This window comes from Cheilinus undulatus, linkage group 11, assembly GCF_018320785.1.
Source record: "Cheilinus undulatus linkage group 11, ASM1832078v1, whole genome shotgun sequence".
NCBI lineage: Eukaryota > Metazoa > Chordata > Actinopteri > Labriformes > Labridae > Cheilinus > Cheilinus undulatus.
Window position 1 is genome coordinate 9,958,297 of NC_054875.1, and position 13,191 is coordinate 9,971,487.

Consider the following 13,191-nt stretch of genomic DNA (forward strand, 5'->3'; position numbering starts at 1 on the left):
AAACGGGATAGGGCTGTGTAAATGGATGGATGGATGGAGCTGTGGAATGAAGCCAAAACAGCTGGTATATACCCATGTGGATGAATGGTCACTGTCCATGGTGCTGAATTTATGTGTACTGCTGTTTATGCCTGATTTACACATTCTTTACCAACTTACTATGTCAAATTTTGTGTCCCTAAAGTGTAACTATGTTTCCAGTGAGGTTAAAGAGTGGTTGTGTATTTCTGTGGCCTCTTTCTTAAAAAAAAACATAATGCAAACGTTATTTCCCCAAAACACATCTGGCATTAAACATGTAGGACAGTAAACACATTAGAAATGGTGCAGAAACAGATGGAAGAGCTACAATATCTGGAAAATAGAGAAAACAAGGGGGCATGTGTGTTTGCCTGAGTATGGTCTCTCGGGATAAAGGGGGGATAAACCTCTGGAGTAAAAAGGAGGTTAAATCATGAAGAGTGCCATTCCCAGAGCCCTCCAGAGCATCTGCAGGTATCAACCACTATAAATAATGAGCCTATAGGCCGGTTCCATAAAGGCAGTTTGCAGTTCTCCCCTCTCATACCGCCCACCTCTCTCTCTCTCTCTCTCTCTCTCACTCTCTCTCACGCGCGCTGATAGATGCACGCGCACATGCACAGGAGGTGGGAGTGGATGCTGGTGTAGCTGCTGGAAGCCAGGATGGGATAATCATGCGTGTCTGGCTCCGGGCGTTGATGCAGCTGCCGTTGCGGGATCTGGACTGGACTCGGGGCGCAGGGTGGGTCTAGTTCCCGATCTGGACCTCATGTCGATGTTATCAAGCGTTCCGAGAAAGGAGAGGGCGATGGCCGAGAGAGGAGTTGGTGCATCTTTTTGAAAGCGAGAGAAATCGACCGATTTTGCCGATGGAGGACAGAATTTGCCGGTTTTGAAGCGGTTTGGAATAACTTGAGGACACCGAGGAAGCCCAGAGAGGATACCGAGGGAGTCATTCTTGTTTTTCTTCATGTTTCTTTTTTAATCTGGGCCAGAGATAGAAGCAAACAGAGGGGAGAACGGATCACTTTTGCATCGGTAATTAGGAGAGGAGAGGAGAGGAGAGAAGAGGAGAGGACTGCCTCCTTGGAGCTGTAGCGGCCGACCAGGCGGAGAGGGGGGGGGGACGGGATACTTGGATGGAGAGGGCGCAGTGAGGGCTGAGAGAGCGGCTCTCCGTGTGTAGGAGGAGGGGGACGGAGGGGGAGACAGACCGGGCAGTTTGAAGGAAGGGACGGGGAGCCAGGAGCGGCGCGGCGGCTCCATGAGCGGCTCCTGCCGGGACAGAGAGCCCAGAGCCCAGCCGGAGCGTCTCCACCGCCGCGGGTAGAAGCCCGGGCTGAAGGACGGCGGCCAGTTTGGAAGTTTTGATGCATATGATCACAACCACCATGATTTTTATGATTCTTGGTGCTTCAGTTGTTATGGTAAGGCATTTTCACCTCCGTCTGCCACAATGAAGCCCTCATATGGGGCTTATGTTTAATTACATTATCACAAATTAGCCGTAAATGACTTCATTCTGTCAGAAACTCTGTTTTAGCAGGCCTATCAATGACATGATGACAACCACTGTGGTTTTTAGGATTCTTCAGCTGTTCTGATAAGACATTTACACCTTCCTCTTCCACACTAATGTACCCACTGAGGCTTATCTAATTACATTATCACAAATGTGCCATAAATGCACCAACAAACTACCTTTTAGCAGGTTTATCAGTGACATGTGGAAGTAGGTTAGCCTACCTATAATTACCTGCTGTCATAAATAAATAATCTAAGTCCATTTTGAGAGAGTCCCTCTCTTTTTGAAACGAGAAGCTATGTTCTTATCATTTCTTCGTGATGCTTTCTGCTTCTGATGATAATAATAAATTTAATGATTAGCTGTCTGCAGGAATAGCCTAGCCTTATTGCTTGACATGTCCCAGCTGACTTGCATGCTTCTTTGCAGGCGATAGCCTGTTTAATGGACATGAACGCACTACTGGATCGCTTTCACAACTACATCTTACCGCATCTACGAGGGGAGGACCGCGTCTGTCACTGCAACTGTGGAAGGTAAATGCCATCACCCTCGACCAGCATTTGACAGAAAAATGGAGCTGTATGTGTGTTTTTGCCCGTTTATTCTTAATTGCTGAAGAGGCCTCGAAGATCTGAGCCCCGCAGAGCGACCACATATGAGCCTGTCGTCGCCCGTGTTTGCTAGATTTGACGTGATTTCCTCGCTAGAACACATTTCTCGAGGACACGTTTGCGCTCCGTGCTGTTTTATAACGCAGCTCTCGGCTGCGAGGATTTCGGCTTTGCTGCATATCCGAAGGTGTGTGTCGGAGCCATAAATAGGTAATGAACTATGAGCAATATAAGGCCGTTCAAAAACAATCTGAGCATCAAGTGCGCTGCACACAGGCCTGCACGGCGACAATATAAAGCCTGCTGGGACAATTATGGACATATGAAGTGATGGGGATATATGGCTTAAGAAGCTACAGGGCTGAGGCTGCTCATGAGCCTACCTGCTGTGTGCTGTCACAGTCAGAGCTGGGCTGAAGTGGGGAAAAACAGCAGCAAGACACTCATTAATAAATTACTCCGGATTTAATTAGCATTATTGTGCATTTTCCAGCAACTGTAAGCATGCAATACAGCAGAGAGCAGACACAGGAGTGGGCTTCTGCTTTTCTGCCTCTACAAAGCCAGAGGGTATGACAACAGTGTTAGAAAGATTGAGAGTAACAGCCCTTTGATTCAAGAGTTTCACATCTGTACTGTCTTTAGATCTTCATAGAAGAGGCGGCTTTAGTCATTAGGAGGCCCTTCCTCATTTAGCTAAAAGTAATCATAGTGAACTAAATATTTCAAAGCATGTCTCCTCAGTTCAAAAAAAGCTACAGAACAAATGGACAAACCACCAACCAGATTTAAACAGCTAGCAGCACCTGCTCCCCAACTCTTAAGGCTCCTTTATGCTCTACATTTAATATGCATATGAATACAGATGGAGACTTCTGTAGTACCAACCATAATCATGAGAGCATTGCTAAGCAGTGTAGTCAAAAGTTTAGGCCAGACCAGCGAAACACACTGGCAGAATGCTTGGTATAATAGCAGAACTTTCTGCTAACAGATTGTTCAAGCTGCCTTGAAACTTTAAACACAGATATGATGTTGGCTCACCTGGACACAGGGACAAACTCCGACAGAACAGCTGGGTCTAGATCAGGAGGGAAGTGAAGTGGCCACACACAATATTTTTCAAATCTTCATTGATCTGAAAATGTAGGAGACCACAAACATGAGGACAGTTTCAAAATGATCTCCTGAACACATACACTAGACCTGTTGTCAGTCGGTCGAGGATGTGTGCTTGGAAAACAATATGTGGCCAAAGTCAATGATGTGCTTTTATTTTGAAGGACGAGTAAACATCTTTGTTTTGCTGCAACTTTTCTTCAATCTCATGACCAAACTACCCCCTTATGCAATAAAAACACTTGGTTATGACTGAAGATTTTTAGATATTAGGGTCAAAATCTGTGGTGGTGCATCTTGACTCTATAAGCCAGCTGAGAATCACCACACTGAATGATAACGCCAGACCACTAGACCCCACACCTGCTGTTTTAGCAACAATTTCCCAGGGAAGATCATGAGATCTCACAGAAATGTGTATGATCAAATGTGCCTTCAAGAGATTAGTAAACAAGGACAATAAAAATGTCCAGCAGACTGTTAGCGTGTGTAACAGTTGCAGGAAAAATTGCAAGGAAAAGAATTAATTTAAACCTGGCTTGGATGAAGGTATAGATGATTTTATTACCAAGCATCTGTGTAGCTCTTAGGGGTCCACGATCACGCCAGCGTGATTTCATCATGTGCTACTTTTGTCACATGACAGCATGAAAACAAAGCCACATTTTGCATTGCAGTCACTGTTGTGGAAAGTATGATCTTTAAGCTCTCGTTTTGTTTTTATTTGATGTTATATGGCCAAGTAAAACAGGATATATGATCATTTTATTGTTTTAAATAGCAATTTTTAAAAATCAATTTTTGTGGGATGTTATGTTTTTGGAGGCCCTATATCGAATACAACAAATTAAACTTAAAAAAATATATATAGTTTTCATTTTATAAAGTTGAGGTAGTGCCCAAAAAGATTATACCAAACATGAGCATGGTATACATTTTCTGAGTGGTTAATTTTGTCAAAAGAAAATGAGCAAAATAGCCAGTGCACCTCTAAGGGTTATTAGTGGCTGCCTGCTCTTAGTGGTTGTTGGGTTATCAGTCAGAGGTCCAGCCTAGAATCAAACATATCAAACATTTTTGAAAGTTACGCTTTTTTTAGACACCACAAACTTGAGAAATATTTGGGCAAATAACCGTTTGCGACGAGCCTTAACTTGGGACAATCTGGCCTCAAGTTGGGGTTAAAATTATGTTGCGTGTAGCTAGTTTTAGCTGGAAGGCAGTAAAGGGGAAATGGAAGCCCATCCAAGACAGAACTTTCTGGTATAGACATTTTCTAATGTCCACAGCAACATAACAGATGCTTTTATTGTTTGCAGATCTATTTTCACATGTATATAGGAGCATAAATGAGCCTAGAAGAGCATAAAAACTCAAAAACTCCTTATACAAATGTATAACATATCAAGGTGTGTTTTAACATACAAAAATAGAAAATCTATGCTCCTTTTTGGGATAATATCCATTCTTCTGCCACAAATCGTAGATTTTTTATCTATTTCGTGGCATTTTTCCAATTCATGGACTTGGTAGATGGACTATAGGGCTTTTCTTGTCACCTGAATACTCAAAGCACTTTTCCAACCACAGGTCATTTGACCCACTTACAAGGGATACACTATGTTTGATTTTTGCCTGTATTTGATATGCTGATGTTTACCAACTCATTAAAGCCAATACCGATACTGATACCTATAGATAAATGTAGTTCAGACCTAAAGTCAAACACTCTAAGGCCTTGGTTCCCAACCTGGGGTCGGGGACCCCCTTTAGGGTATGCTGGAAATTTCAGGGGGGGCGTGAGGGTCTGTCTGCTCTGAGGTTGTTAAAATTAGGGTCATTCAAACTATCTAAAATCATGATTAGACACATAAATGGTTTATTCATTCATTCAAACCTTTATTTATTCTAAAAGGACATTGAGGTTTCCCTCATTTCCAATGTTGTCAAGATACAAACGTCTTTTGGTAATAACACTTGTGTTATTGGGTATTTTGTTTGGTTCTAAATGATGAAAACAATTCAAATTCATGTTTGTTTGTATTTTGACAGTAACAAGTCTCTTTATTCTTTCGTGTGGGCTGTGGGGGGCCACAACTCTTCTTAGATATGTGAAGGGGGGGCTCAATGGAAAAAGGTTGGGAACCACTACTCTAAAGTTTAAAGAATGAGGATGAATAAAGGATAAGACTTCAGCTTACACAGGTATGTTGGCCCTGCCTAAAACTCCGCAAACGTATTAGTACGTACAGCCAATATTTACAGCTGATACTGGCAAGTATTTACAAATGATACAACAGTTGTCAAGCTTACATATCATAATATCATGCATCTCTTATACATACACCAATGGCAAAGGCTTCTATGTAGAGTGGCCATCAGTAAAAAGTTATTAACCACCGACGCAACAGTTGCAGCAATTTGGGGTTGAGTGTCTTGTCAAAGCAAAGACACATCGATATTTGATTGTAGGAGCTGGGATTTGAACCCTTGACCTTCCCATTGAGACATGACCATTTCTACCCAGTGAGCCATAGCTGCACCATTCTGTTGTTCCATTATTCCTATAAGGATCTACCTCACTATAATTTGCTTTATGTGATAACATTTAAGGGCTTTCTAAGGGCTGTGAACTGTTGGTATTCTTCAGGTACTTTTTATTTTAGAAAATCAAGCTATTTTAGGGCTTTTTCCAGTCTAAAAAAATTAAAGTAACATAAGATGTGCACCCTACATAAATGGATTTTTCCATTACATTGAGCAGCTCGGCTCTACTTGGTTTGACTCGTCATGGCTGCCCAACATAGCAGGGGATTCGCTTTTCCATCACAACTAAGCTACCCATTTCAGGGCTCTAGAGCTGATGACGGTGCATTTCTAATCGCTGACGTTAAAAAGCTGCGCTTTGGTCAGCATTGTTTTGTTGCGCCAGAAGAGGAAGAAGCACAGTTTGGTTTCTCCTTCAAAAATACTTCTTCTACTATTAGTTATCCAGCAGGTATTTCAAAGTTTGGTGCTGCGGTTGCGTCTTAAACCTGTCTGTGAGGCATCCCTAAATGATGATCCACTGCTGTGATGTCACTGCAAGGCGGGGTGGGTGCACTTAGACCCTGCTCCAGAGCTGGACCATCCTGGCGCAGCTTGATGTAGCCCAAACTGGTGATAGAAAAGTAAAACAGCATGGTTTGGTTAGTCATAGTGGAAAAGCCCCATGAGATATACCTCAGATTTGATGCACACCTGTATTGACAATGTCTTGAGGCCCCCTGGAGCACCTGTGTACACCTTGTATACCTCAGCCTATTGGTTAACCTGCCTATGTTTTTATTAACCTATTTCCTGCAGCCATTACAACAGAAGCGATGTCTCCATGTTGGTGCAAACTGAACAGATGCACATTAAAACAAAACAGCAGTCTATACCATGCATACTGCAGTGAGGGGGCTGATACAAGCAGTTCATTAGCAGCATTAGGAGGCTGGTTTCACTGTGTGATTTTTAAGCCTGGAAATCCACAAATGGGTCATCATCAGGTGCGATTAGATCATTCCTGTCAGAGAGGGATAATCTGAGTCAAAGTTTGGAAAGGCTTCTCGTGCACACTCAGATGAGACATGACAGGATTTCAGATGATTCGATGCAACACAGATAGTCTTATTTTGTAATATTTTGACAACATTGTCATCTTCACTGCTGACAAAAGAGGCTGGTTACAGATGTGAGCACAATTTGTGGAAAACAAGCTCAAAAGCAAGAGTGATTTTTGTAGTTTAAAAAGACCCCCCACCCCATGCAAGCATATATGCACTTATGTAAGAGTGGAATCCAGTCTACTCATGTCAACCTTGAGGTTACTGTACCTAACACTGTCTCTCACTGACCTGGAAACACTCCTGAATGGGAGTCAGTCACCTGTTTTCACACAAACACGGGATAAACAGAGCACACCTCAGCTGTGGGCTTCACTCGCCTGCCCTTCCATCCGTGAGGCGTGGAGGTGTCGTGACGCCCACAGCGCTCACCTTATCAGGCTTGAGGACACAGCCAGTGTCATTTTTATTTGGCAGCCTCTGCACTCTGATTTGGATGTGGTTGTAGCTTCTCTGACGGGCCAAAGCCTGGCCTACAATATCTGCCTCTGAGGCAGGGGAGAGATGGAGGAGTGGCAGCGTGCACCTTATTAATTGGTGTCATGCTGTTGTAAAAAGCTGCAGGATAGATGTCCTAAGATGATCTAAAAGCTCTTATTGTGGAAGTTTCATTCTTAAATAGTGCAGGGAAACTACCAAGGAAATACTAAATCAGCAAGATGCATGTGAAGAATTTAATGCTGCTGAAGTTTGGGTTAAAGGTAGGCAGGCAGCTTGAAATAATCTTTAAACATTTGGGTGCAAACAAAATAAAAGAAACCTGAAGGACCAATCTTTTTTTTTTCTTTTTTGAAAATCAAATGGACCTTGGTGGATTAGCGAGGTCCATCAGGGAGTTTTATTCCACCATGTGGCCCTACTTCTTTCTCAGTAAGACACTTAAGATCTTAATCTGCAAGATCTGGTTCCTTTTCTCTGTGTTCACTGCAAAGCAGTGTCTTTTCTGTGCTGTCAGAGATCACCCATCAGTCAAAAAGAAGGAAAAGACTTTCTGTTAATGAAGTTGAATTTCTAAGAGGAGGGGATTTCCCTTTACCTGCAGCTGCTGGTCATTAGCACTTCTTTCTTGATTCACAACATACAAACCGTAAACATGAGAAAGATATAGGACACAAGGATAGCATCGTAACATTTAAGTGGCCATCGTTTAAACTGTTAGTCCATTAGGATTGCAAATTTATGATAGCGATTATAACCTCACCATTGTTTAGATAAATAAAAAACTGGCAAGAATTACAAAGCTGACATTATTACTATGTGCTTCTCTCAAAATCACAATATTCAGCCCTCGAAATATAATTTTATGAAGGCACACTCAAATCGAGCCACTTGGTAATAGCAATAACGCAGAAAATGGTCGTGTTTCTAAATGTGTTGGTACAAAATGTTCTGTCTGGGTGCTGGTTTCAAAGCTGTATCACAAACTTTATATTCCTTTGTCTATCAGCAATACTTGGACAGATGTGGATCAGTGGTAGAATGGGTTGCCTTACAATCAGACGGTAGAATTGATCCTCAGCTCCTGCAGTCACATCTGACACGCCAGATGAATGAGTTTCACACATCGATCTGGAAAATCTTCAATATACAGTGTTTGGGAAAGGGCAGAGCCTTTGAACAAACACTTGGAGGGGGATTGGATGAACATTCTGTCTGTCACATCTTTACGGGCCAATCAGAGTAACAAAACACCTGACATCTTAGCCGCTACCAAGGAGTTTACTTCATAGAGAGCTGCAGACATGTCAGTACACGACTTTTGTCATTTTTGAAAAGAAAACGACTCACTGCTGTTCTTTGTCTTTTAACGAAGAAATGTCACCAAGTTCTGATAAAACTGACGCTATAGCAGCATCCATGCTAATCTCTTCCACCATAATTGCACTGGCCTCTAGTCGCTGCTTGCATACGTCATGACTCTGCCACACCTGAAAGTACTGCCACTCAACACTGATTGGTCCTTTCACTTTCTAACTGGCCCAAACTGTTCAGATGGCAGCTTTGCAAGATGGATTCGCCAGTGAGAAACACGGAAATGGATGTATCAGTCTGCTTTGCAAGGTTAATAAGGCAAAGCACTGAACCCCAAATTTCTCCCATGTGGCACAGCCAATGGAGTGTGAATGTGTATGACTAGGGTTTGTCAGTACTGATTGATAAAAGAGCCTTATTTTTCATGTGCATTCAGCAACAGCGCTGTAACGGAGCTTAACAGCCATTACACCTTTGTACACTTACACTGATTCCGCAATGGCATTAATATTGGTGTCCTTGTCTGGGATGTTAGAGACCATGTGGAAGTGTGTCTCGTAAACTGGGGGTTGACCAGTGTTGGTACCGATTATTAGTACTTTATGAGGCCGATAACCAATATTTGGAACTCTATCCGCATGACAAACAGCAGCAGCAGGAAAACAGGAAGTGATTACATATTTCAATGTGTCAGTGGCACCCAGGCTTAAGGTACTCGGGTGACATCTAGCCAATCAAATTATGTTGTATCCAGGACATTTGGTGAGACTGTGGAGAGTGAAAATAAAGCCAGAAGGGAAGACACACCTTGCAGTGGAACCAAAGTAGCTCACTTTTTGACCTATTAATTTGATCAATTATCTGTAAAATAAAAGGCTGGTTCTGATAATCAGCCAAATGCCAAATATCTGCCTCAGTAATCAGCCAGGCTGATCATCGGTCAATTCAGCATCACCCCTGTAACTCCCAAAGCCTCTGCGCTGCAGCTTCACGGTAGTGGTTTATGCCATTGTGAGTACTTCACACATTGGTAGGTTTGTGTCACTTTCCAATACACCAATCACAGGCTGCTCAGCAGTGCAGTTTTTATGCTGGTTCCCACAGCATTTCCTGCTTGTCTATGTACAGGAAACCATAGACACTAAAATGGAGCGTATAATGTTGGAGCTGATAAATATTTAGCACCATATTAAGCATTTTACTGCAAAGAGCAAAAAAGAATAGACATTGGAGGAAGTGTAAAGTACTGTTGCTATTTCTAAGCTGACACAGCTGATAGGCTGTTCCACATATCTATAGAATGAGATATATTTCACAACCATCTGGACAACCCTCCATAGTCTGTGTTTGGGAATGGGAATATTGGAGGAAAATTGGATGAACGCTCTGTCTTTCACAGTCATTATGGGCCAATCAGAGCAACAAAACATGACGTTGTAGGCATGTGCTAACCTCGCAAAGCCAACGGACAGGCCAGACTCCATGCCTGTCATCAGGAAAATCCATCTTGAAAAGCTCCAATCCATGGTTCAGACCAATCAGTGTCATCTGAGGAAAATGAGGCAGTAGCTACAGGTGGGGCTTTGTTGCACTGTGAGCTGATTGCAATAGCTGCTTACTGTAGCAGTTCGCTCGTAGTGGATTTAGCTTTAATATTACAGCAGGTCGCTCTTCAGCAGACCTGTTGCTGTTTTTTTGCGTTCACTGCCGGGGCTTGTACTGTAAGCAGGTAGCCATGAGCTTTATTGTAGCTGTGGAAAAGTGGCAGTTTAATCAGAACTCGAAATTTCAAATTTCTTTATTAAAACAAAAGCAAAGATCCACACTGTAAACTCCTCTTGATAGAGAGGATGTTTCCGCTCTTCTCTCTCTGGCCTTGGCATGTTTTATCCACATCATGCTCCACTGTTTATTGATACAGCAGCGTTTGCCTGTCCAATACATTGTATTCCTGGAGCTGCACATGCATTCTACCTTATTTTGTCTTGTTGTTCTGATTGGCCCATCATAAATGTGACAGACAGAATATTTGTCCAGTCTTCAGATAACTCTTTGAAAAGTCCTGTCCTTCTCAAATGTTCTCTATAGGAGCTTTCCAAGATACATGTGAAATATATCTGTGCAATGGATGAAACAGTCTTTCTGGCATGTCCTGTTGGGTATGTACTGCCAGGGGAGTAGATTGCATAATGTGAGCTTGACAGACAGACATTGTTCTTGTTAAATGTCAGTGGAACCAGTTAGTTCATCAAACTCATGCCCTTGGGAGAAGAGCGAAATCATCTTTTCTGTCAAGAAAAGCTTTCAGTCTGGTTCTGCGCTCTTCTTTTAATAAAGAGATATTGTCCAATTGTGATCAAACTGCCACTATAGTTACATTAGATCTTCAACAGACGCCATTGTTTACTAGCTTGCAGTAAAACTAAACCCTGCCCGTAGGTACTGATGCTTTCTTCTCATATCACAGGGTGGGCAAAATCAATTTTCAGACCTGGCAGACAGTTTCAGCTTGAAACCTTGCGGATGGATTCGCCTGATGACAGACATGGAATACAGTCAAGACATCAGCTTTGTGAGGTTAGCTAATTCGTCTGAGGCAGATGTCAGAGAATTTTGGCCACTGAGAGAGACATGGATAAGGGAATGCACGTGATATTTTCAGGTTCTGGTAAATAAATTAGACTAAATATATTGTGATGTGCAGCCATCTACAAAACTCCAGTGTTCACACAATATTCCTGTAGACATCACTCTGGCAGTCATCCAGTGCTTCGCAGCGAACTAATCATAGGGATTGTGATCTGTTTTGTTTCAGCGTATTGTAACATTTTTGAGGTGTTTGTCAGCTATGTGTGTAGGATTCTGGGCCATGTAAATCTATGGCGTAGCTACTACTTCCAATGCCAGCACAGAGGGGAACACTTCATTGCCTTGTTACAGTTCCTTGACATTCAAAGTGAAGGCAAGACATCACATGGCCCGCAGTCAGAAAAGGGCTATGGAAACCTTTGTCATCATGTGAATGAATGTGGTGGGAATAGGTGAATGTTTACATCAGTGATTCTTAAACAGTGTGGCACACTGATGTGCCTTGAGCCAAGTCTTGTCGTGCCTTGGGAATTTTGTACAACCATATGTAATTATTACAACTATAAAATAACTTAAATTTAGTCAGCTCCCCTTTGTCACGGAACACAAATGATGTGTGGTTAAAGATAGTTTTTCTTTGTTAGCACTTATAAATTTGCACTCACTGATTTATTCATATGACTGTTCTGGGATCCTCCTGCTGTTTCACGAGTCTACACGAAAAGCATCAAACAGAAACACCACATGTTCCTGCCTTACCTGTGTGTACAAGCAAAGCCTGGTGCAGGGAGAGAAGCAGCCAAAAAAGAGGGCAAAACAGGCATAAATGACAAGAGAATGACACTGATGAAGTCAGAGGTAGTCAAAGCTGGGGTGGAGGAGGGTTGTAAAAAGCAGCTTGCAGAGAGAGCAGCAAAGCATAGACAGGCTTTAGATATGGCAGCATGTGTACACTTTGCCAATAGCATGCCTAGAGGGCATCAGCTGGCTGTCAGCTGATGAGGAGTTTCATTAGATCAACTGATCTCAATTATTTGGCAGCGCTTGACTCCATGGTGTGCCTGAACTAACACTATACGTTCTATTTACTGTAACATGTACAAGTCTATTTTGTAAAGATGTGGTTTTGGTGTGGCTTGACATTTTTGCTTGATCTTAGGTGTGCCTTTGGAAAAAAAAGATTAAAAACCACTGGTTTATGACCTGTTGAGGTATCTTGTGTGGTCAGAAGGATAGAAAAGTACTACGTAAGAACAGTCCATTTACCATTTAATAAAGCCCAAATAGTTGACTTTTACAAGTCCTAACTAGGACAGGACAAATAGCCTGTCATAGTTCAGCATTTTGGAACAGCTGATTTGATTTTAAAGAGGTTATTTCCCACACCATGCCACTTGTTCAGATTTGCCACTGCCTCCCTGCTTTGGTACTATTAAGTAGTTTAAAACCTCCTGTGCCTCCTCACACCATTTAAAGGGCTACTACTGAGGTTGTCAACATTTAAAAAATGAAACTATGTTTTAAAACACCACAGTCTTTATGAGGCTAAAAATCTACAGTATCTTAAAATACTAATTCTTAAAAAAGCCTCCACTTTATCATCTGTCTGTTGCTTATGAGAGGAAGGAATCCATCAAAAATTGCCAGTAATTCTTGCACCCTATCCGTATTGCATAAAAAGTCAATGTTTTGATATCAAAACGTTGCCACTGTTTTGTGCAACTCAATTTCAGGTGCCCTGGACGTCCACTGTGGTTGCCAAGGTATCAAAGCAGGTATTTATATAGCTTGGTTTTTAATAGTATCATATCAAAGTTTAAAAATCTGGTATCGCAGCAACCCTCATTACTTGGCCGATTATTTAGGGGTAGCCTAAAAAATCTGTCGTGCAAGCTGTGGGTGTAGAAGTCTAAACGTGTGG

General features: G+C 42.2%; 1 protein-coding gene across 1 annotated transcript in view; it reads left to right on the forward strand.

Moving 5' to 3' along the window:
• The first annotated feature begins 1,246 nt into the window (after nucleotides 1-1,246).
• Nucleotides 1,247-13,191, forward strand: part of tmem240a (transmembrane protein 240a) — a 47,752-nt gene continuing 35,807 nt past the window's right edge. Inside the window, exons 1-2 of the mRNA XM_041800105.1 lie at nucleotides 1,247-1,448; nucleotides 1,976-2,082. Of these exons, the coding sequence (XP_041656039.1) occupies nucleotides 1,392-1,448; nucleotides 1,976-2,082 (164 nt within the window). The 5' untranslated portion in view covers nucleotides 1,247-1,391. The remainder of the gene's footprint in view (nucleotides 1,449-1,975; nucleotides 2,083-13,191) is intronic.